The sequence below is a fragment of the Coturnix japonica genome, chromosome 7 (genome assembly GCF_001577835.2).
Source record: "Coturnix japonica isolate 7356 chromosome 7, Coturnix japonica 2.1, whole genome shotgun sequence".
Taxonomy (NCBI): Eukaryota; Metazoa; Chordata; class Aves; order Galliformes; family Phasianidae; genus Coturnix; species Coturnix japonica.
In genome coordinates this window covers 70,392-91,566 of record NC_029522.1, presented here as the reverse complement: position 1 = coordinate 91,566, position 21,175 = coordinate 70,392, and the positions used below count along the sequence as shown (strand labels likewise).

General features: G+C 44.3%; 1 protein-coding gene across 9 annotated transcripts in view; it reads right to left on the bottom strand.

The window, feature by feature from the left end:
- The window catches only part of ANKRD44 (ankyrin repeat domain 44), an 88,663-nt gene that overhangs the window by 49,607 nt on the left and 17,881 nt on the right, over positions 1–21,175 (bottom strand). For all 9 annotated transcript variants that reach the window (XM_015867646.1, XM_015867644.2, XM_015867645.2 and 6 more), the window contains exon 2: positions 4,659–4,742. In XM_015867646.1, coding sequence (XP_015723132.1) covers positions 4,659–4,694 — 36 coding nt within the window. In that variant the 5' untranslated portion in view covers positions 4,695–4,742. The remainder of the gene's footprint in view (positions 1–4,658; positions 4,743–21,175) is intronic.

The window sequence follows — 21,175 nt, the reverse complement described above, 5'->3', positions numbered from 1 at the left end:
AAGCTGCTTTAATAAAGCTTTATTATCAACTGCTTAGTTGATAATAAACAATACTTCATACTGAACTGTAGGCCTGACAGAAATTTGATAATGCGGGGAGGAAAGGACAGAGATAAGTAGAACTGTTACGCTCTACTTTGCAGTAGCATTTTTAAACCAAAGGGATACTAATAGGCCTGAAACTTGGAAAAGAACAACAGAAGGAATACTTCCACTACTAGAATAGTATCTAACTGTATGTAATCTCAGCTGTTATTTTTATAAATCAATGCAAAATCCTTCCATAGCACACGAGAATCAAACCTTCAGAGAAAGAAAAGTTTTTCATCATGAGGATGTGCTTCAACTTGATTTCTCCAAGTTTTAGGCACAAAATCCAAAGCCTTTTCCATTTACCTCAGCCAGGCAAAAGCAAGTTCATCCTCACACAAACTACAAAGAGGATAAAAAGGAAAAGACATACGGTGTGGGCAAATGAACACAAGAGCCCTCCAGGCAGCATCTTCTGGGCTTTGGTGGGAAGCGCCAACAAGATGTCTGCTGCTGAACCTTGAGAAACTCAGCAGAGGAAAACGCTCAAGTTCCTGTTTATGTTGCACTCAAAGCTGAGAGAAATGCAGAGGAACTGGAGCACCCGCCTGTCTGTCCCACTGTACTTCTCCTCTCCTCCTGAGAGCCGCCATCAACTCCAGCAAGGTCTGCAAAGCTCTGGCACTGCACCTGGTCCAGCTGTTGGGCTACAGGTGTCATTCTGTCTCAGAGGCATTAAAAGGAGCACAAAAAAAATAAAGAAGCCATAGATGTAGAGACTGAAAGCTACAAACGGAGATGGGAATTAAAGAAGGAAATCTGTCGTTTCTGCAAGAGAATTTGGCAGTGCCCCAAACCGGAACATCAATTATGAAGCAAGGAAAGCGGAGGGGGAGGAGGGGGAGGAGTGATAACAGAGTTACAAATGGCACCAAGACAAATAATCAGGCCTGCTTCAAGTGCAGCTCTTGAAGGAATGAAAGGTCAGTAAGAGACAGCGGAGAAGCCAAACAATGGCTAAAAGAGAAGCTGAAACAAGCAGCCTCACCAAAACCCTACTAGGGGCCTACACCATTTCTCAGAGATGATGCAGAGTTAACATTACCTGTACTTTATTTTTCAACTACAAATAAAGGAAATCATGAACTTTACAAATAGGTGATCAAGAGCAGAAGGCCTCAACAAGAAAAGCACTCAACACATGCTTCAACCATTGAAGGGATCCCAGAGGCACTGATAAGGTGCAACACAGATTAAGTCCTAAGTGCTTTACTGGATCGGAGCCACGGTGAACACGGTTAGCAGAACAGTGGCTCACATGAATCATACCATCCTATGGACAATACTCAGGCACATTAAGAAACAGGCCAGCGGTTTGTCCTCAGCATAGCATATATCTCAAAGTAGGCACAAGATTTGAACCTTTGTTCAGATCATCAGCTGTTCAGATGAGATGATTTGGGGGACGTAATTATTTACTATTACAATATAAGAGGGACTTGAACAGAAGGTGTCAGCACTCACCTTTTGTCATCAAACTGCCTGAGAAACCAGCAGAAATGGTTCAGCACAGTGCCAGAGAAACAGCTTTTGTGAGGTGACCTAGCTGAGAGCTGAGAGAAGCATTGGGACTGCTACCACTTCCAAGCGACCAGCCACAGCCAGAAGGTCACATAAACTATTCTAAGCAAGTACGAAGACTGAGAAAATACACTGGAAAAGTGAAGGTTTCCTCTACTGTAACATCAGCCACAATTGTTACTGCAAGTAATTATTTTACAGCAGTTATCGGAAATACTTCTTTGAAACTGAATTTGATAAACAAAGGTTTGACAAAGATATGCAATATGTGACCTTGCTAGAAGAACATGCTTCTAAAGGGTTTAGCCATGCCCCGTCTCACTGTCTGCTAATGTAGTCTTTCAAGGGCCAGATTAAAAAGATTTTTGTGCTCACTCAGATCATATTCACATGTTGATTTCACCACATTACTTCAAAGTTTTCAGCTTAAATCCTGAAACTTATTCTGCAATGATTTTTGCAATGATAAATTGTTTTTTATCAGTTTAGTGCCTTTTGTTACTTAAATTATTCTTAGAGGTAAAGCCGTGAGAGCCAGACCTCTTCAAACTCTCTCCTTTCAATTACAGGTGTATTTGCAGCCTAAAGAAACAGGACAAGTGTTACTGTTCCATAAAAACTTAACCTGCTGACAATAGCTCACAAGCAACTGTCCTACTGTGACAAAACAGAAGCTTTCCAAAGATCCTGAATCCACTCCTTCAGAAGCTTTCTAACATGGCAGAAGCACTTCCAGAAGGCAGTCACTTAATTCCAGGATAGCTCTATCTCCTGTGAGACTCCACTGTGCCAAAAGAATAAATTCTTGGATGAGAGCAAAGACAGGGGCCCGATTCCCAAGATGACTGAAATACCACAAGGCTTTGTCTCCTTGCCCCAAGTCCAGTATGTCCCTCTGCACTAAAGGACAAGCTGTTTTCCACATTAGCTATCCTAAGCATGCAAAGCCTTTCACATGCAGAATCTGAAACATGTGCACGTTCGCACTGTCAAACATTTGCACCATCCCAAGAAGCACATTTAGCAATATTGCAGAGGTATATATAACTTCCATGCATGTGTGCAGGGCCTTGCAGTCTCAGCCGGTGCCGTATCTACAGACCAGTTGTACAGGCAGAAGAGGGCAGGCAATGCCCAGGGTCTTCTACCTCACCGTGGCCCCAAGAGTCACTTCAGCCCCATTAGATCTGCTGGTTCTGCACCTCTGCTTGGATGAAAATGAGCCCCATGCCCCACACAGCCTGGGAGAGCAGGCTTCTGAATGCTACCCATAGGCAGCCCAGGCTTACCAGGGAAGCAGTATGTTCAGTCCTCTACAACACAGCACTGATCACCGCCAGCCACATGTAACGCTGCCCGTGCCTCCCTGATGTACAGCAGCATCATGTACCCTCAGGCACAGCATGGAAATGAGGAGGTCAAAGTGACTGCTGAATGACCTGAAAACACGCTTCTGAGCCAAGCAGCTGCAACTCACTTGCAAAACAGAAGTCAGAACTACAGCAGCACCCAGAAAGCAGCTGTTTTCATAAACACGTGCTTCCTGGCTTGGGAAGATTTTACTTATTTGGCCAGAGAAAAGAATAGAAAAAAAAGTAACCTTTTGAACTGATTTGCTCTTAGTTCTTTCCTCTAAGGTAAATTTTCTCTTAAGAAACGTGCATGTATTTCACTCATTTTGTATAGTTTCTCCATGGGCTATTTCTTCTGCCTTCCTTGAAAACTCCGAAAAATAATCTATAAAACATTAGAAATCCCCAAAACTTGCTTCAAAATGAGAGTTTTATTTCCCTCTTCTACTTGCGTTTCAATTATTTCAGTACTAACACAGCAAAGGAAAACGACCAACAAAGGACAAAGCGCTGCCAAACAGCGTCAGCTTCCTCTCATGTGAGCGCCCAAGCACTAGAGAAACTACCATGGAAGTAATTAAAAACACCCTTAAAATAGAAATGTAAGCACAAATAGCCAGTTGGTGGCACAGGGGCAAAACATGCTGTCTTCTGATCTTTCTTCAGTGTCAGCTTAGGCATTTAACACTTCTTTGCAAAGACTATTCAAAACACAGCCTTCAGGCTTGGTGTTGACTGGTCTTTTTCTAATTACTACAGAGGACAAAAGAGCTGCTCAGTCAGAAGTTCTTGTGTCCATTACCAATAACTTAAACAGGATCCTATGCAAAGCCATTTGACTGACTCTTTCCATTAAGTACTATGGCGCTCATCTATAAAACACATATTCAGCATTTAACACTGCACCTAATAGATGAGAGCATCTCCCTAGCAACCATCACGAGCACAGCCAAAGGATATAAAAACATCTGAAAAGCCTGCTGTAACCTGGTACAAGAAACACTATTTGAAAAGCTAAAACAAAATACAGAGGAAATTTTAGGACTATCATGTTCACCTAGACTTGCTATTATTAGTATTTGTGTTTTATATAGTTTTTAAGATGATCAGAGAAAACAAATATGGAGGAAGCTCAAGGTAGAAGATGCTTTAAGCAAGTTTTTCCCTCTGTTAAAACACTTAACTGCTACTTGTTTGCAGCTGCTTACCATTGCTCTATCTAGAATAAGCCAATTTGAAGAGCAGCAGTTCCTTTGTGGGCAAACAGCGGCCAAGATGCTGCTTCCTTACCCTCACTGCTGAGACCTTTAGTGAAGCTTTGTTTCAAGTGCATCCAAATGCTGAATAAAAGCTCCTGATTTGCAAGGACTGCTTCAAAAAGGAAACTCTACAGAGAATGAAAACACGCAGCCTTCAGCTGTTTTCATTCATTTTCTCAATGTGCAGCAAAACAATGTCCTTCTGTGACCTGCACGTTTGGAATCATACATTTAGAAGACTTAAAATCACCTGCTGGAGATAATGATATGTCAGATGAATAATGAGGATTCTACTGAAGCCCCTAGCCTCTAAGTTTAAGATATTTTCCACTCTGTTACATGCTAATTGCTAAGGACACGATTAGCATTGCCACTGAGAAAGTTCACAGGCATGGTGCTTACAAATTCCAGCACAAACATATCCCAACTCACATACCAAGGCGTTGACATCCTCGGTTTTGTAGATCAACATCCGTATCTCCTCCGGATCACCGCTGAAAATAGCTTGGACCAGTGGAGGCTGGTAAAACAAAGGAGAAGGTACACTGTTATGGGTTTGTTTGTTTCCTTCCAGCTTTAAAAGATAATATATTATTTATCCCAACGCTCATGAATGCCACACTTCTTCCATTGACATTGCTGCCCTTAGGGCCAAGGAGTGCTGTGGTTGAGGAGATGCTGCACCACACAGCCACAGGTGGTTGCAAACTACAAAGCTACCTGCCCCTCGATGTCCCTTCTAGCACGTGCTAGAAACAGGAGGTGCCCCCGTTCCAGCTGCCCATCCCCAAAGGCAGTGGCGCCCCACTCCCCTCAAGGCAGGTGACAACCAGCCTGGGGGCTCACTGCCCACCTCAGCAACCAACAGGAGCGGTCTGTGTTGCCCTGCAATCACCAGAATTAAAAATAACCCTGCAAAATGGAAGTGTGCCTGGCTACTTGAGCACATAAAACCACAGCAGCTCTCCGGGCTTTGAGGAATGTAACAGTCTTGTAAACAAGTTATCCCAAATACCATTATTCCCATTCTTTTCCCCACAGTATTCATCATAATCACATCTGAAAAACCCACTTCTAAGTTGTTGCTGTCTATTTTAAGATACATTAATCCCTTATGTCCTTAAGATTCACGCTGGAATTCCACTCTTGCCACACCTCTGATAGAAAAAGAACTAAAACGGCATCTTTTACCACAGCTGCCTGATGTGCCCCATTGCACCGTGGGCTTGTGTACTGCAGCAGTTTTTAGGAGCAGGAAAAACCCATGCCTGTACACAACCATAAAACAGATAAAACCAGCATAGGTCAATACGCATCGAGTCACTGCTGTGCAACCGGCTCAAAGTAGCCATTTTCCTACTTGACCATTTGGCTTTGTTTTTAAAGGCAGTAGTTTTAAATTAAGAAGCATATTGCTGTTAAGGAATTGTTCACAGCAATTGCCTTAAGACCTGTCAGCGTCTGTATGATGCTTGTATGATACCTCTTTTTAAAATCATGTCTAAAACCCGTGACAGCATCATCAGTGGGTTCTTCCATTAGCGTGAATGCATTCCTTAAGCAATTTTCAAGTTCAGAAGCTGGTAAGCACTTGAGTTGGAGAGCAAACAGAAAGCAAGCATAGCATAGCTTATGTGTCTCTATTACAAGAATTAAATAAGGGTACACGGAGTGACAAACAGCTGTCTCATCAGCTCAGCTCTCCAGAGCCTTCACATTCTTCAAGAGAGTTTTAGCTGGAGGGTTCACATTTGTTTTTCTGAAAATACACACCAGCAGCTAACAAAAATAACCCTCCCCATTACTCCTCATTATCCTCCAGACATCCCACGGACAGCACACACAACAGCAGACTATCAGTGTGCTGCACTCCCAGGTTCCACAGCCCCAGATGAGATGAGCACAGCACTGCACAGGCTGTCTCACGCAGCATTTTAGTTACTGTCAGAGCAGCCGATGAAGCTCCCAGCTTCCTAAACCAGATACTATTTTGTCAAGTAACTGTGACATCCATCAACTATTTTGTCTCGACTCTGGGTACCCTGACTCACTAACAAGGACTTTTCAAGACTCATTTAGGCCAATTCTCATTTTGCCAGGAGCAGGAGGCAGACGGGTCGAGGATAGTCTCTTTCTATGCATGTTTGACACAATTATTCTTCACTCCTCTGAGTGAAAAGAAGTCATATATTGACCCCTAGCTTGCTCTAACGGCATTAAAGCATCTTACTGAACTGAGCACTTGGGTGTATCTGTATTTCCTCAGCTGGCAAAGCAACACAGTGAGACCAACCACAGCACACTGCACCTCCACCCAGACATAGAGCTGAGTCGATAATTAAAAGTGACGTCGATCGATCATTTAGTGAGAGATGTGCAAACCAGAGTAAACTTCATTCCCTTTCCCATAAGCATGCAACCAAAATCCTTTGCACCCCTGCCTCCCCACAACCTCTCATTGCCTCCCCACAACCTCTCATTGCCTCCCTCTACCCCCTTCTCTGATCACTCTCTCCAAACCATCTCAAACTTGGCCTCTCTTTACCTCATTTTTGTGTCCCTAGAGCTGCAGATTTTAGGACGATCCAGACACTGCCCAGGAGTGAAAAGGAAACCATAAAGCAATGGGGCACAGTGCTACCATATATTGAGACAGCTGAAACTGTAACATATATTTAGCCAATGAAAAAGGGAAAGATTGAGACTGCTTCTCCACATGCACTGCAAGACCGAGCCCAGTGTTTCTGCTCATAGCACCTCTGACACATCAGCACGGGCAGTGCAAAGCAAGTCTCCTGGCAGGCCTATTGAAAGCTGCTGCCTTGGCTCCAGCTCCTGGCTCCCTCCCATTTTTCATTACGATGTCTATCAGCTGCCCCATGAATTGCTTATGTTTCCAGGTGAAGGAAAGGTTACATCCTGCCGTTCCTGGAATCCTGAAATTCTTCTGCACACAAAATATGCTGCCAGTGGACAATGTGCTGTTAGACTTATCAGTTAAGGCACCAAAATAACTCCGGGCATGTTAAATTTAGATCACTTCTAAAAAGGAAGAAAGCTAAGTAAGTTTAAATGTGCTCGCTCAATGGCCTTTCCCTCATTCTTATTACTGAAGATTGTTCACTGGCATCAATGTGAGGATCCTTCACGTCGTTGTCTTTTGCTGTTGTTGTTTCGGGGTTTTGTTTTTTTTTTAAGTTCTTGTAGATCACACTGGAAAATTAGTTAATAAATGCCATTTTGAAGTCACATTAATCAAATGGAGACAAAGACCCAGCATGCCACAGACTAGTTAAAACAAGAAAGCGTTTTTTAAAGGAGACAAATATAAATATAGGAGAATAACATTTGTTCGATTCGCCAACATTCATTTCCCATTTTAGCCTGCTGCAAACAGCCCAATGAGACTGGCTTGAAGATAATTGATCTAATGGTATCCTCACTTTTTCTTGCCCTTTTGATTCTATTTCTAAGTTTCTTAGGATTCTGTCTTGATACAAAGTGCCTATTGCGTAACAGCTTACAAAGCACACGATACCAACTAAAAACAACCCTGTGTGCGGGGGAGAATCCTCTGGGGAACAACCAGACACTTGCTGGCTTTGGCCTTCCCCCCATACCCACAGTGGGGGCCCCACGTCCTCTGGGGACCGCTGACATCCTGCCTTCCTTCACCCTACTGTATCAGTAACAACAGCAAGAAAAAAAATGAAAAGGGGTGAAACGGAAACACTGCAAGCTTATCTCCTTCCAGCTCTGCAGCTATGAAACCACTAGCTACCATCCTCCTTGGTGAGGTAAGCACAGCTCTGCACAACCACAGGAGCAGCAACGCCTGCATCCACACATGGGTGCTGCATCTGATACGCTTCAGCCCGCCTTGATACTCATCATGAACTCTAATATAAGCCTTTTCATTTCTTTGATTTAGAGCACTGTAAAGTGACATCTGATCCTGTAAGATCTTACTCAAAATGCTTAGGGCAGCTGCAGGTTAGCCACGTCTGTTTTATATTAACAAATGCACACACACCAAGAAGACAGCTACGAAGCAGAGCGTGCCTTAAGAACTGCGCAGATACTTCTGAACTACAAGTGGCTACGAGCACTCCAGAGGCAGTCACATCTTCTTGTGTTCAGGTGACTCCCTCCTGCACTGCAGATCACCCCTAATGCCCCCTGCAAGGCAGCTTGCCCCGCTGCACCCACTGCCCAGCTTGTATGCACTCCCAGTAAACCCCCCAACTAACTTTATCCTACTTAGTGTGCATCAAACACTATTCAAAGTAATCAAACACGAGTGTTTATGTCCCCTGATTTCTCTTGGAGGGTCGTGGAGCTCACTGTGCACTTGCACTGTCAACAACTATCACCATTCCTGTAAAGTGATAGAATCCTCCACAGGTTTTCATGTCCCACATTCACCTTCTGCCCAGCTAGTATAAAATACAAATTAACCATGTTTGTCTCCTGAGGCCAATTACGGTGTTGTTTCCACTAACAACACGTGAGCACACAGATCAGTGAGTAACAACATCTTGTCTCTTCCTCTGCTCAGCAGCACAAGCACATCTTGTACCTCTGTTTCGAATCTGGAACAGATTAGCTTGATTCAACATATCCTAATATACTCACATTGATCATCAGCTGAATTGCTAAAGCTGACAGGAAGAAAGAATCAAGAATGTAAAAATCAGCCTTTGCTGATGAATGCAGCACGAGGTAGCCAGGCCAAACAAATGAAATGGAAATTGAAATGCTTTCCAAATTGGCTGCGGTTCAGGAACCAGCTCAAGATCTGCCAAGCATGTAAGATCTGATGGTGACAGATCCAGCAGTTCCAAAATGACCCAAATTAAACTGAAAGTTGAGCTGGAAAGCTGCCCTCTGCCACCCCAGACCTGAGGCTACAGCACAGAGCTTGCACCCAAACAGGCCTAAGCCAGCACGATGCTGGTCCTGCAGCCCCCTGCCTCTGCATGGATGTCCCCACAAGGGCAGTCAGGATCTTCACTGGCCTCACGTATAAACTAAATCAGACTTCAAAGTTGGATATTCTGTCAAACGCAGTAGGTCAAATGCATAAAGCAGTAAGAGCAGAGTGAAACAGGAAATCTTTCATCTCCTTCCATGCCATAGCAGCACACAGATCACGGAGGGGATACATTTCTGATGCATCTAATGCCAGTTTCCTGGTCCCCAAAGCTGTTTGAGTCCTAGAAGGCACTTTAGCATTTCTCACTGTAAAACACTCCTTAACCACAACACACTGAGCGACATCAAATATTTGAATGGTGCTCAGCACACCAAAAGCAAGACATTTCTAACCGAGGGCATCTTAGAAAGATGCTGCAGTGTCACCGTGCTACGTTTCAACCCTGCAGACAGAGATGTCACCACCCAACCTGCTGCTCTAACACAGTTTGCAAGAGAAGCCTCAGGAAATACTTCAGGCAGGTTTGTGTGAAGCAAGAAGAAATCAAAGGCCATTTCTAAATGGCTGAGTCTGACTCCAGCAGCCCAGCCCAGCTGAGATGACAGAAGCACCGCATGGCACAGCTTGTCCTGGTAGGAGGCAATGACTGAGCGCACGCCGGGGGCTGACTCCAGCTTCGTTCTGCTTGCTGCATGAAGAGAACAGAAGCTGGTCACCCCGTGCTCCAAGCCCGCTGAGCAGTGCTTGACAGAGATAAGGGGGAAGCAATCACAGCCGGATGTCCCATCAGCCTCCAGCCAGGCTCCATGCAGACTGGATGGGCGCAGTTATGCACAGCCCTAAGCCAAGTTCCAAGGAAGACAACCTGCCCACTGCAACGAGTTAGTTGCCCAGTTAATTACCAGCATTCATGCTCAGGCTTCATGGGAATTAGCACAGAGCAAACAGAAAGACATGACAGAAAAAATCATCGTGCTTCCCTCTGTACCCCCAGTTCCACCCAAAAAAAGGAATTTACATCAGCAGAGCATCATAGAATCACAAGGATGATCCCTACAGAGACTCTCAGGGACCCATTCATTCTTCAATAAGACGCAATAGAAGCGAAATACCGATTCCAGGGCACCTCCGCCTTGCTTTGGTTTCACAGTATGCGTATTTTCTCACCCAGTTTTGTCTAATTTGCACTCTCATTTCCTGCACCTCATTTTCTTTGCTGTCGCTCCCAGTGAGGCCGTTTTTTTTCTCCTGCAGAAATGACTCATTTTTAATGGGCACCATCAGTCTTTGTAGAGCTCTCACTTACTGTGAGCAGAATCAACTTCTAACTGCTCCTTTTCCCGAATCATGTAAAGACGTGTTGTTCATCAAACCCTGTCTATGGATGAAGTCTCCTTCTAAACCAGGCAGGGGGGAACTGCTTCACTTCAGAAAGCACCGATTATTACTGCTTTTTCAGCATTTTAATTATGTTTTATTTACTATCAAGTAATCTTTCAACATTAAAACATGACGCCACATAAATCTGCTGGAAACATACAACGTTTACTGTTATTTTTTGGTTTATCGTTGTTGTTGTTTTTAGATAAGTTTCCTTTTTAAGAAACCCTGAAATGTTTTTCTTATCCATCAACGTCCTCTGCCTTGCCTGAAGAATGCATGACTGCAATTCAGACTGCCTGTCTGCCCCTCAGGACTTGCTGCATGGAGTGCACTGCCTGCCACCTTAACCTGGAAGCCTGGAGCACACTGAGACAGTCACCCACCACTGAGGCTGTTCTGGGTATCACCTCACTTCAGCTCCCTGGGACTTGAAAAAATTCAGGTTCTGCCTCTGCTCCAGAGGTCTGAACACATATATGTGTTTTGCTCTTTTGCTCCCACTGGTCATGGGACAAAACCCACCAGTAAAATGGTCAAGGAAAGCATGACAGCCCTGAAAACATGCAGCAGAGAGGGAAGAATTCCTCATACTGCAGTCTGTCAGAGTACGCCCATTGGAACTCATATATTTTGCCCCATATCAGTATACATCCTCTCCTGCAAGGGTTGAAGCCACTTAAATTTAGCGCATGAGAAAAACTACAGTGCAAAGTGCTTGCTGTGCCCTGCACTGGAGCGCTGCTAAAGCTCTGGACATCAACACAAAGATGAAGCAATTCCACTTTGCTCTCAGAGCTCAGCTTTGCAAAAGTGGAAACATATTTCTGCCAGGAACATGAAATATGTTTGAAAACTGGGGTCCGAGAGAAAGCGGGTTTAAAACCTCCTCTTTTATAACAAGCGCTTTAATAACAACATTTTGTTCAATTCGATTGCCTTGAAAAATAAATAACTGCCATAAAAGGATGCCAACGATAGACGGATTTCTTGTAAACATTTCCTCAAGTACTCTGAGGAGAGAAAGCTTGAAGACGTCTGCTAATATAGTGCAGAGCTGTCTGGGCTTTGGGACAACAACCCTCTTCCTGTCATTATCCTGGGTTCTTCAGTCTCAGCAACTCTCTGCTTTTCTTGAGATCTCCTAAATAGGCCGGGGGACAGGAGGTGCGAATAAAAGGAAAAGAAAGCAGCCTGAGAGACCAGATAGCAGCAGTAGAGTTAAGTGACACAGTGCTGTGCTTCAGCTTGGTAAAGTAAAAACCCCAACCTGCTCAACTTCAGCTTGAACAGGCTTTACAATTTAATCCCAAAGGGAAAATGTCTAGCATACGTACTGCATGGAAGTCATCAAAAGGAAGAGACAAGTCAGAGTCGACCCTGAGTGTCAGCTGATGTTTCCTCCTCCACAGACACAAAGATTCTGGACAAAATGTATCACATAAAATGAATTTTCCTAAACATTGTAAATTCATTCTCACAAAGTAGTTGGGGAGGCATAAAGGACACATAACAGGACACCAAGCTTCTCCCCATCAGAACACCAGCTTCCACCCAGTCTGTACTGATGACAGACAAGCCTGCCACATTGGGCTTACCTGTTGACCTGGATCAGCATTTGTACTGCTGAAAAGAACATGACCTCGTAGAAAACTCCACTCTAAACAAAGCTTAATTCCTTAGAAAAGCACAATGTGAACAAGGAAATACAGCTAAAATGCTGTTTCTGCTTACTGTGACCAACGCAAATCATGTCTCTCAGCTGGAAACAAGCACCTCACACTTAGGTGATGTTATAGCCCAAGGCCGGGCATGGTTCCGACAAAATTCATCTCATTTTCAAGAAGTCACGTTCCTGCTATACACTGGTGCAATTCTCTTACATGGCAGATTCAATTAATCAGATTGCTCTGAAAGGAAACAAGTAAGCACGCAAAGCAGCTGAGAAGAGAGCCATAGAACAAGACCTTTTTTTCCCCAAGAGAACTGACAGTTCTTATTTACTCTGAGTAATACTTGGATGAATATTAAAAGTTAGCAAGAAGCTCAGGACAACCTCTTCCGTTTGAACCAGCGAGCTAAGGGAGAGGGAAGATGATGTCCCACTTTCAGTTCTGCTGATGTGGCCGCTTAACTAAAGCTTCCTGGTGGAGCCAAGCTTGGAAGGGGTTTCAAAATTGGTGTTATCTGTGGGGTTTTATATTTACTTTTAGTCTGCATGGTTCACCAAACAAACTAAAATACAACAGAACTGAATCTGGTGTAATTTGGGACTACTGATACAATTTCGTCTGTACTAGGAAGTAAAACAAAAAAGAGGAACCAAACCCAAATGGCTCACCCAGCCTTGCAATGTCACGTTAAAAAAGGAACATTAAATGGAACACTACATAAATATCATTCACATGTGGATGCACGTCATGTAGGTGTTTACCCCAACCCTTAGAAATGGTCTTGGCGCAGCTACACTTTATCTATTGGAAAAACTTCCACTTCTGCCTTTCCAAGAGCATGGTGTTTCTCCTCAAAATCTGACTGCTTCATAGCCTAGACCAGTGATTTACTGCCGGGCCAAGGGCAGCTCTTGTACTCTTTCACGTTTTGGTTTGGTGCTTTCACAGGTCTGCAGGTGAATCCTGTAGGATAGCTGAGGCAGAGGAGCCCTGGCCAGCAACATCAGAGATACTGAAAGATGTGCAACAGAGGAATTACAGCAGCACAGACATCTCTGACAGACACACTCACTTACTGAACACCTTCTTGATACCAACAGATGCTGGTATGTAAGGCCGACAACCCCTCAGGTCTCACCTGGTAACCTGTGGGCAGCACAGATGGAACTTCTCCCAGACTCATCCAGGACTGTGACAGATAGCGATGTTTCCCTGCCAACTAGGTCTGTGAACACCCAAGCCAAGGCAGCGCTGGGACCTGAACCAAGAGCCAGCCCCATTCCTGCAGGCTAGGTGGCAATCAGGCCACGGCCGTCCTTGCTGTGAGGAGCAGCAATAATAACTCGCGCCACTGTCCTCAGCCAGGGCAGCCCTGATGACAACACCTCCGGGCTGAGAAGCAGCAGCAATTCCCACTTATCTTGTGAAAGTAAAGGTAACACACACAGCCATCTTCTCTGTTTGAAAGATCGGAGACTGTCATGAGATAGCACAACGCTAACTGCCTCATTTCAAGAGCCCTTCAGACAGGAAGCAGGAGAGAGAGACAGGGAGAATCATTAAGGCTTTCTAATTATTATATTTAAACAAGAGCATCGCTCCAGGGCTGCTGAGGCCCCCCAGCAGCACAGCAGCCCCTGGCCCACCAGTGAGGCAGCCCAGGGAAGCTGGCCCACAGCCCGGCGCTTGGAGCTGCCAGCTGTCACACAGCGCCGCTGGCACAGCTCCTGGAGCCAAGGAGCAAGGAGGAAAAATTAACTCAGGTTTAATAAACACTGTAGGGTAAACACGATTTCACACAGACACCAGGCAGAAATGCTTAGGTTTTTTTTTCCTTAAAGGCACAATGTCTAGGAAACAGCACGCAGATCTTAAAACAGCAGTCTCTCCCACGCCCTTTCCTCATGTCTGTCTAAAAGAAAGATCCCCAAGGGGTGGTTCTCCCCCCTTTTCAAGCACAGGATCTCAGTGTCTCAGATGACACCAGAGGGAGATGAGAACAGGTAACAGCATCGTACTGAAGGCAAGTATCTGTTACAGCCCAGCAGACAGGAGCACCACTTGCATCAGATAACATTTCAGCCAAGACAAAAGCATCACTAGGGCAAGCGTGTCTCCAGACTCTGGAGCAAAACAGAACTACACAGTGTATATCAAAAGACAGGCCTTGACCTCACAGAGCAGAAGGAAAACGCATCTCCAAGGTGCACCAACACAGAACCTTTGCTGCTGCTTTTCCATGATTGGGGCCTGGATGTTTTAGCATTGCAAAATATCTGCAAGTACACTTGGACAATAATTAAAAAGAAAAATTACCACATGTAACCAGTAGGGAAAAGCATAAAGGCACACAGGACACTTAACTGTCATGTAGTTTTCAGAGAGTATATTAAACTATCTCTCCCAAATACAGAGCAAGACCAATTAAAAGGCAGCATCTGAAGAAACAGCAGGGTGAACCTTGGCCTACAAGCGCAGCATTCTTCTAGGCTTCGTCAGTCTGTTGTATGAAAAGTTAATCCAGCTCTTGAACTACACCTGAAAGTCATAAGCAATGTCCTTTCCAGTGCAAGACAGTCAGCGCTGAGCTGAAAAGCAAAGGTATCCTGGAGGAAGTTTTTGCTATCAGGTATCACTGAAAGCAGTTGAAAACACAAGATGTATGAACACAACCATATCAGAAGGCAGGAAATAGTGCTAAGTAAGTGACAACTCAAACCACTTAGTTCCAAAGTTGTATTTTAGGTTAGTACGAGAGCTGGCAATCTTTGCTTTGGAGGGGCAGCGCAAGAGGCTGCCATCCAAATGAGTCCCATTTAAAGCAAGACTAAACTCTGCAGGCAAGGAGGGGATAAATCTTGTAAGTAACTGCGGGTTACGGATAAATGCCAGCACATTTCATGGGATAAGACAGCCAACATTTATACAAATATAAAAGAGGATGGATATTTCATGAGGCAGAACAACAAGAGATAAAAGAGGCTCCAGGAAACATTGGTCTTGCTTCCAAAACATCACGGACACAGACAGGCTGAGGCAGAAAGAAGCCAATACATCTTCATAGCTTCGGAAGTCTGCAGCAAAGCAAAGCCATGAGATAATGAAAAGGCACGGCAGATAGGAATCCTGTAAACAGCGGAGTCACATTGTGTAGTCTGTGCTGACAAAAATAAGACCTATAGGCCTGAAGTGAATGAATGAATATGAGAAGGAAACGAGAGAAAAAAGGACCAAGCCGTGTGTCTCACTGCAGCAGTGGAATTAATGCAGAAATACCAGAACTCCTCTGGGGAGTTTCTCCTCTGCACATGCCTCCCTATTACTTCGCAGCAGCCACATTTCAGCATCGAGTGGGGGAAAAAAAGCAAGAGGGCTCTGTCCCATCTTACAGTCCAATTAACACATGGCAATTCAGTAGACTGCAAACTCATAACTGGTATTGACTTGTGAATCTGCCCATCTGCATGCCTACAAATTCCCAGGAATATCCACAGTGACAGGTCAGCATTCCCACAAGCTCTGCATCAAAACAAAAGCAGTTGCCTCATCAGCTCTGGACAACAAGAAAAATCAATAGGTCTTCTTAATTTAGACTCCAACCCAAATGCAGGGTGCTTCCTTTATCAAAGCAGGCAGATCGATTTTCCATATTGACAGAGACACAACAACGTGAACCAGCAAAAAACAAGCGACAACACTTACATGGAAAAGAGAGGTGACGGAAGGCCAAAGATGGATCAGATCAATGACAGGAACTTATCAACCCATATGAGTTGTCACCTCAGCCACCTCCCCTGCCTGCCCTCCCCAACAGCACATCATCTTCAGACCAAAGGGAGGAGCACGTCCTGCTCAAATGGCCAAATATTCCCAAATTAACCCAATTAAACTCACTGAGACAGACCCTTGCTAAATGCTTCAACTTTCTTCCATTTAAAGGCACTAAAAAAGTAAGAAAAGTTCCTGTAGCAGTACAAGGTAACTTCTTGATGTTTTTGAGGGAGAACTTGGAGGCCTGCTGTGAAAAAGCAGGAAAGCATCAGGAGGAACGATATGTTAGTGTCAGGTAAGAATTCAAGCATTGGGTCTCCAGGGGAATATGGGTCTCCAGGAGTTCATGCAGCTGAACCTTACAGAGCAACTGAAGTGTTCAAGATAAACAAAACATGCCAATGTTCAGCGTCAGGTTTGGGAGCAGCTCCATCACTTCACCGCTCTTGAAAAACAGCAGTAGGAAAGACGCACTCATAAATGTTTCACCACCACTTACTACATGACAGCATATAACCACCTCTCAAAGGAATCCACTTCAGACCTGGGACAAAATTAGATGTCTTACAGCAAGGGTTTTCTTCTGAGCATCTTCATGTTGCTTCCTGCCAGCACAGCTTGGCTGGCAACAAGGAAGGATATGCTGCAATACAGTGGCATTTACTGCAGTTATCCCTTTGCCTCAACCTACTGGCTTCTTCAACATGTCTTGGCTGGAGGAGGGAGGTGACAAAGCATCATCATCAAGGGGGTGGAAGGAGGAGGATGGGAATTTCCATTACCAATTACACGTTAGGTGATTCCATCCCTCCAAAAAAAATCCAGTACTGGAAAATGATGCTATATTAGCATGTAAGAAAAGAAAGATCATGATTTTGATGTGTCCAATTATAAGAGCAAGAATTGCATTGCTCCTGGGTAAATCCAATCCTCAACCTGCATGGACACTATCAACCCCAAGCAGTTCAGCTCCTTACATCCTTACAAATGACCCATGTATTTCAGCCCTGCTTGACCATCAGTTCTGATCAGAGATTTCTTCACTAAATCAAACAGCTATTTGCAAACATTTTCACATATTGAAAGCACTTACCTTCCATCTGAGCTACAGAAACAGACCAGGAAAAGATAAAGAAGAGTGTCCCGAATAAATTCCTGCACAGGTAGATGTCCTAGTAAAACCTTTACAGCTCTAAGGAGACTTATATGAAATAAACTATTTGACTCCAGGCTTCGCCTACCACAGAACACTAAAGAGTGATGGACACTGTCCTGTTCACCAAGAAACTACAACTAGAAAAGAGAGTTAAGCAATTTACTTCACCGTGGCCAACAGCTGCAGTGTGAATCTTTATCCTGCTTCACTTAGGTGAAAAACTACTGCTTGTTCTGTCAGCTAATTAAGTTAATAAACACTATCTTGAGGATTACCTAACAGATAACATAGCCCACATGCAAACACTTATTAAAGCATTTTCCAAGTGCACAGAGCTCTGCTACTACATCACTCTTCCACACATCTTTGCTCTGTTTTCCTTTAGAAGCTCAAATAATATGAGAATTTCAATGTCTGCCTCTCTTTTGGTTTATACACGTGAGGAACAAAGAGCTGCTGTAAAGATTTGAGTTTTTAATTGAGTAATGGCAGGGTGAATCCCTGCTCAGCAGACAGTAAGCAGGGAATACAAAAGAAATGCTTGCAAAATCCCTTAGCAGAGCTGGCATAGCAAAGAAACGTCTCCAACAACCAAAATAAGTGAATTAAGATCAATGTAACTTTATTACACAGAGCAAAAAAAAAAAAGCAAGGGTGTTTCCTCCACCTAAAACATCAGGCGTGCGGATAAACAGCACACAACAGCAATAAGCCAAAAAATGCATCATAAATAGCAAGAGTTGACTTTTGCTATTGCAAAACAGCAGTGAAATGAGCTGGTCTACAGGAACCCAGCTGGGAAGAGACATTCACAGCATCACATTCACGGGTTTTTAAGTTGATAATTTCCAACATGTACACATGAAAAGGTTAACGTTCTGGTTTTCCTCCTCGGAGGTCATGAGGGAGGCAAAAATAAAGAGCTCTTTGATTCCATCACAGCCTACGTGGAGATGCTATTTAGCAGTATGAAGCTGTCAGGAGAAAGACCAACTTCTTTAAGGAAATCCCAAAGCGATCAACTTGTCTTCTATGAACTCTTCACGTAACAGATCTCTATTTCACATTTTTCAAGATGAAATCTTAACAATAAAAAGACCTCATTACTCTTCTAAGCCAGCAAGCGCATGAGTTCCCATGTTAAACAATATGCATTAATCACTTTCCTAAGTCAAAGCTAGAGGAGCATATTTTAAGAAACTGCATCTTTGTAGCCTTTGCTGGAGATAAGTTTAAGCTTTCTGAATTCTTACGCCATGGAAAATGAATTCTCACACCATGGAAAAGGTTTTTGCTGCAGTTTCTGCTCTGAACACTGCCCACATGCTGCCTAGCAGACTTACTGCTCTCTATGCTGGGCTGAGGAAACCGAGCACCTGAAGGACGACTGCATATCACCAAGAGGAGCTGAACTGCAAGGCTACTATCTGCTATGTGGCCAGGCCAAAACCAATTCCCTTTTTCCACTGAAAAGCCAGGCAGCATGCAGAGACGGGTCAACTGCTCTGCTGAGTTCCCATGTCATGATCCCAAGGTGGTGGTCTGGGTTTCAGCTACCTCACAGCTCACCGTAGAGCAAAGCCAAGACCAGAAGGGCTTTCCCCACCAGGACATGAGCAGGGCACAAAGAAAGACAGCACTGGGGAGCGCTCAGGGTTCCTTTCTTGCTTACTGAAGTAGATACCTCCCTGCAGCCATATCCTCTTTCACCTCACTGGTCCTTAGGCTGCTCCATTAAACTGATCACTGTGATGAGGCTTCATTCAGCACCTTAAAATCTGCTCTCTCGGATTGCTCCCTGAGGCATTGGCAACGTTTTCAGCTAATAAGTGCTCACTGCTAAGCTAAGAACGGAATTATTTCAAGAACGAATTACACACCACCAAGAGGGCAGGGACAAAGAGGTCCTACCATAACAGCCAGTTACACACCTGCTCTTACCCACCAACACCTTAAAAAGAAATAACAACCATGGCTGAAGCAGAGAGAAGAAAGAAAGGGATCACAAGAGCTCAGGTTCTGCTGGCAGCAAAGATTTTGCTCCTGGTGGAAAACAGAGAAGTGACTTGAGCTGCTGTGTGTGCTCATCTCAACAGAGCAGACAGAAGCCCTAATAACGTGCCAGGAGACACAAGTCTGTAAATTACATGAGTGCCTTGAAGCGAGCACTGAGGTTACGCACAAACAGAAAACATCGAGCCTCAAGTCAAAGGCCCAAGTTTTCCAGTTAAAGGAAGTAAATATGCACGTAAAAGCCAACTTTTGTTCTGAAATCAAGCCTTTTTCAACTAAAAATACACAGTATTATTAAAAATATGAATAACAGCTCACATAAGACCCAGACTAATAGGCTCACAGTAACAGCCATGACATGAATTGAGTTGTTTGGCATTTAAACAGGAATGAGCAGGACTTGTCATTTTCTTGTATTTCCGCCAAATACCTGTGAGCAAATGCGTGGGAGAGCAGCATCCAAACTTAAAACCATGTCAAGGCAGCCTTGAGAGTTAAAATATCAGGCAACCATCACTAAGAAGATTTAACTGCAACATTTAGAGTTGTTTTATTATGTTGGGGGACTTACTTCAGCTTCACTTAACTATATCAAAGGCTTTTAACATCTATGCACCTGCTAAACTTCAATAAGAAGTCAATTCTTGCTTGTGCATGTACCAAGAGCTAGGAGGCTGGGATGAGTATGCATGAACACAGGCCTGTGCTACCTTCCATAACCACGAGAGCATTGCTCACTCTAAAGAGCAGCAGCAGACACATTCAACAGCTGGCTGGGCCAGTCACTGGCTCTGCAGGGCATCCGACCCCAGCACTTCCCAAGTGCCTGGCTCAGATGGATCCCCAGCAGCAGCCTGGATGAACAGAGAGCAAACAGGGCTGACACACAGCAGTGGGGTTACCAGTGATTTCCTCTACTGAGACACCACCTGCTGCAATTAGGGCTGAGGCAGGGAAGACCTGGCCGTGTCCTGCAGCAGGGGCTCAGGCACACCAGCAGCATGCTCCAATAAAGACACCAGGTCAACCCCACTCCTCTGCCTTACCTGCAGCTCAGGGTGGTGCTCTGCTAATGAGCAGAGATCATCAGTCATATATGAGCTGCACCAGGCAAGGCAGGGCACTGCACGCCAGCCGCCATGCAAAGTTAAATGCCCTTACAGCTACACTTAGCAGAAAGGATCTTTTAAAGAGCTACTGGAAAGGATTTCTATTTTTATTTTATCTCTCTTCCTCCTGGAAACAAACAAGCATGCTTCAGCATAAATACTATTTGGGCAATGTTATTGTTATCTAATGAGCCCTAATGAATGCGGATAAGAGACTCGCAGAGATGTTATCTCCCTCACTGATGCAGAGTTCACCAGGTAATTCATAGTCACAGCTGATAACTCTCATTATTTCCTGCGCTGAAGAGAGAGCAGCATTTTGCCACATTTATTTGGGGGGAAGGAGACGGAAGCCGCTTTAATTATATAAATTAAGTTAAACCATAGCGTGGCACAGACTGACCTCCCAGGCCTTCAATTATGTAAGTAAACCTGCCAAGTTTAGAACTGGATCTCTTCCAGTTTTTCCTGCGGAACTTGTGATTTTCTCTCATGTTATTACAACCCCTTTTTAATACAGGGATATAATCAGAGCCCTGTGCTTGTCCACAAGCACAGTCTATTTTGTTCAACCAAGTTCTTGGGATATAATTGAAGCTCAAAGGGCGGGTGGGTGCAGTTAATTTGTTTTGATAATGTTTCCTGTTTATAACAACGCTCCATTTCTCTGCACAGGGGAATGAGATCATCACTAAGGCATGGAAGGAGGGAGTATCACATTTAGAGCACCCACTTTGCTCTACCTGAACTTACACATGCCATCACTTTGCACACCTTCAAAGGTAAAGCCACAGAGGGCTCAATGGTCGACTCGCCTGGTGCTCCCTGCATCAAGTGGCCACCTTCCCACCAGCAGTTTCCATACATAGTACTTTCCAACCCAAACTTCAGCTCCCAGATACACACTTGTACCGT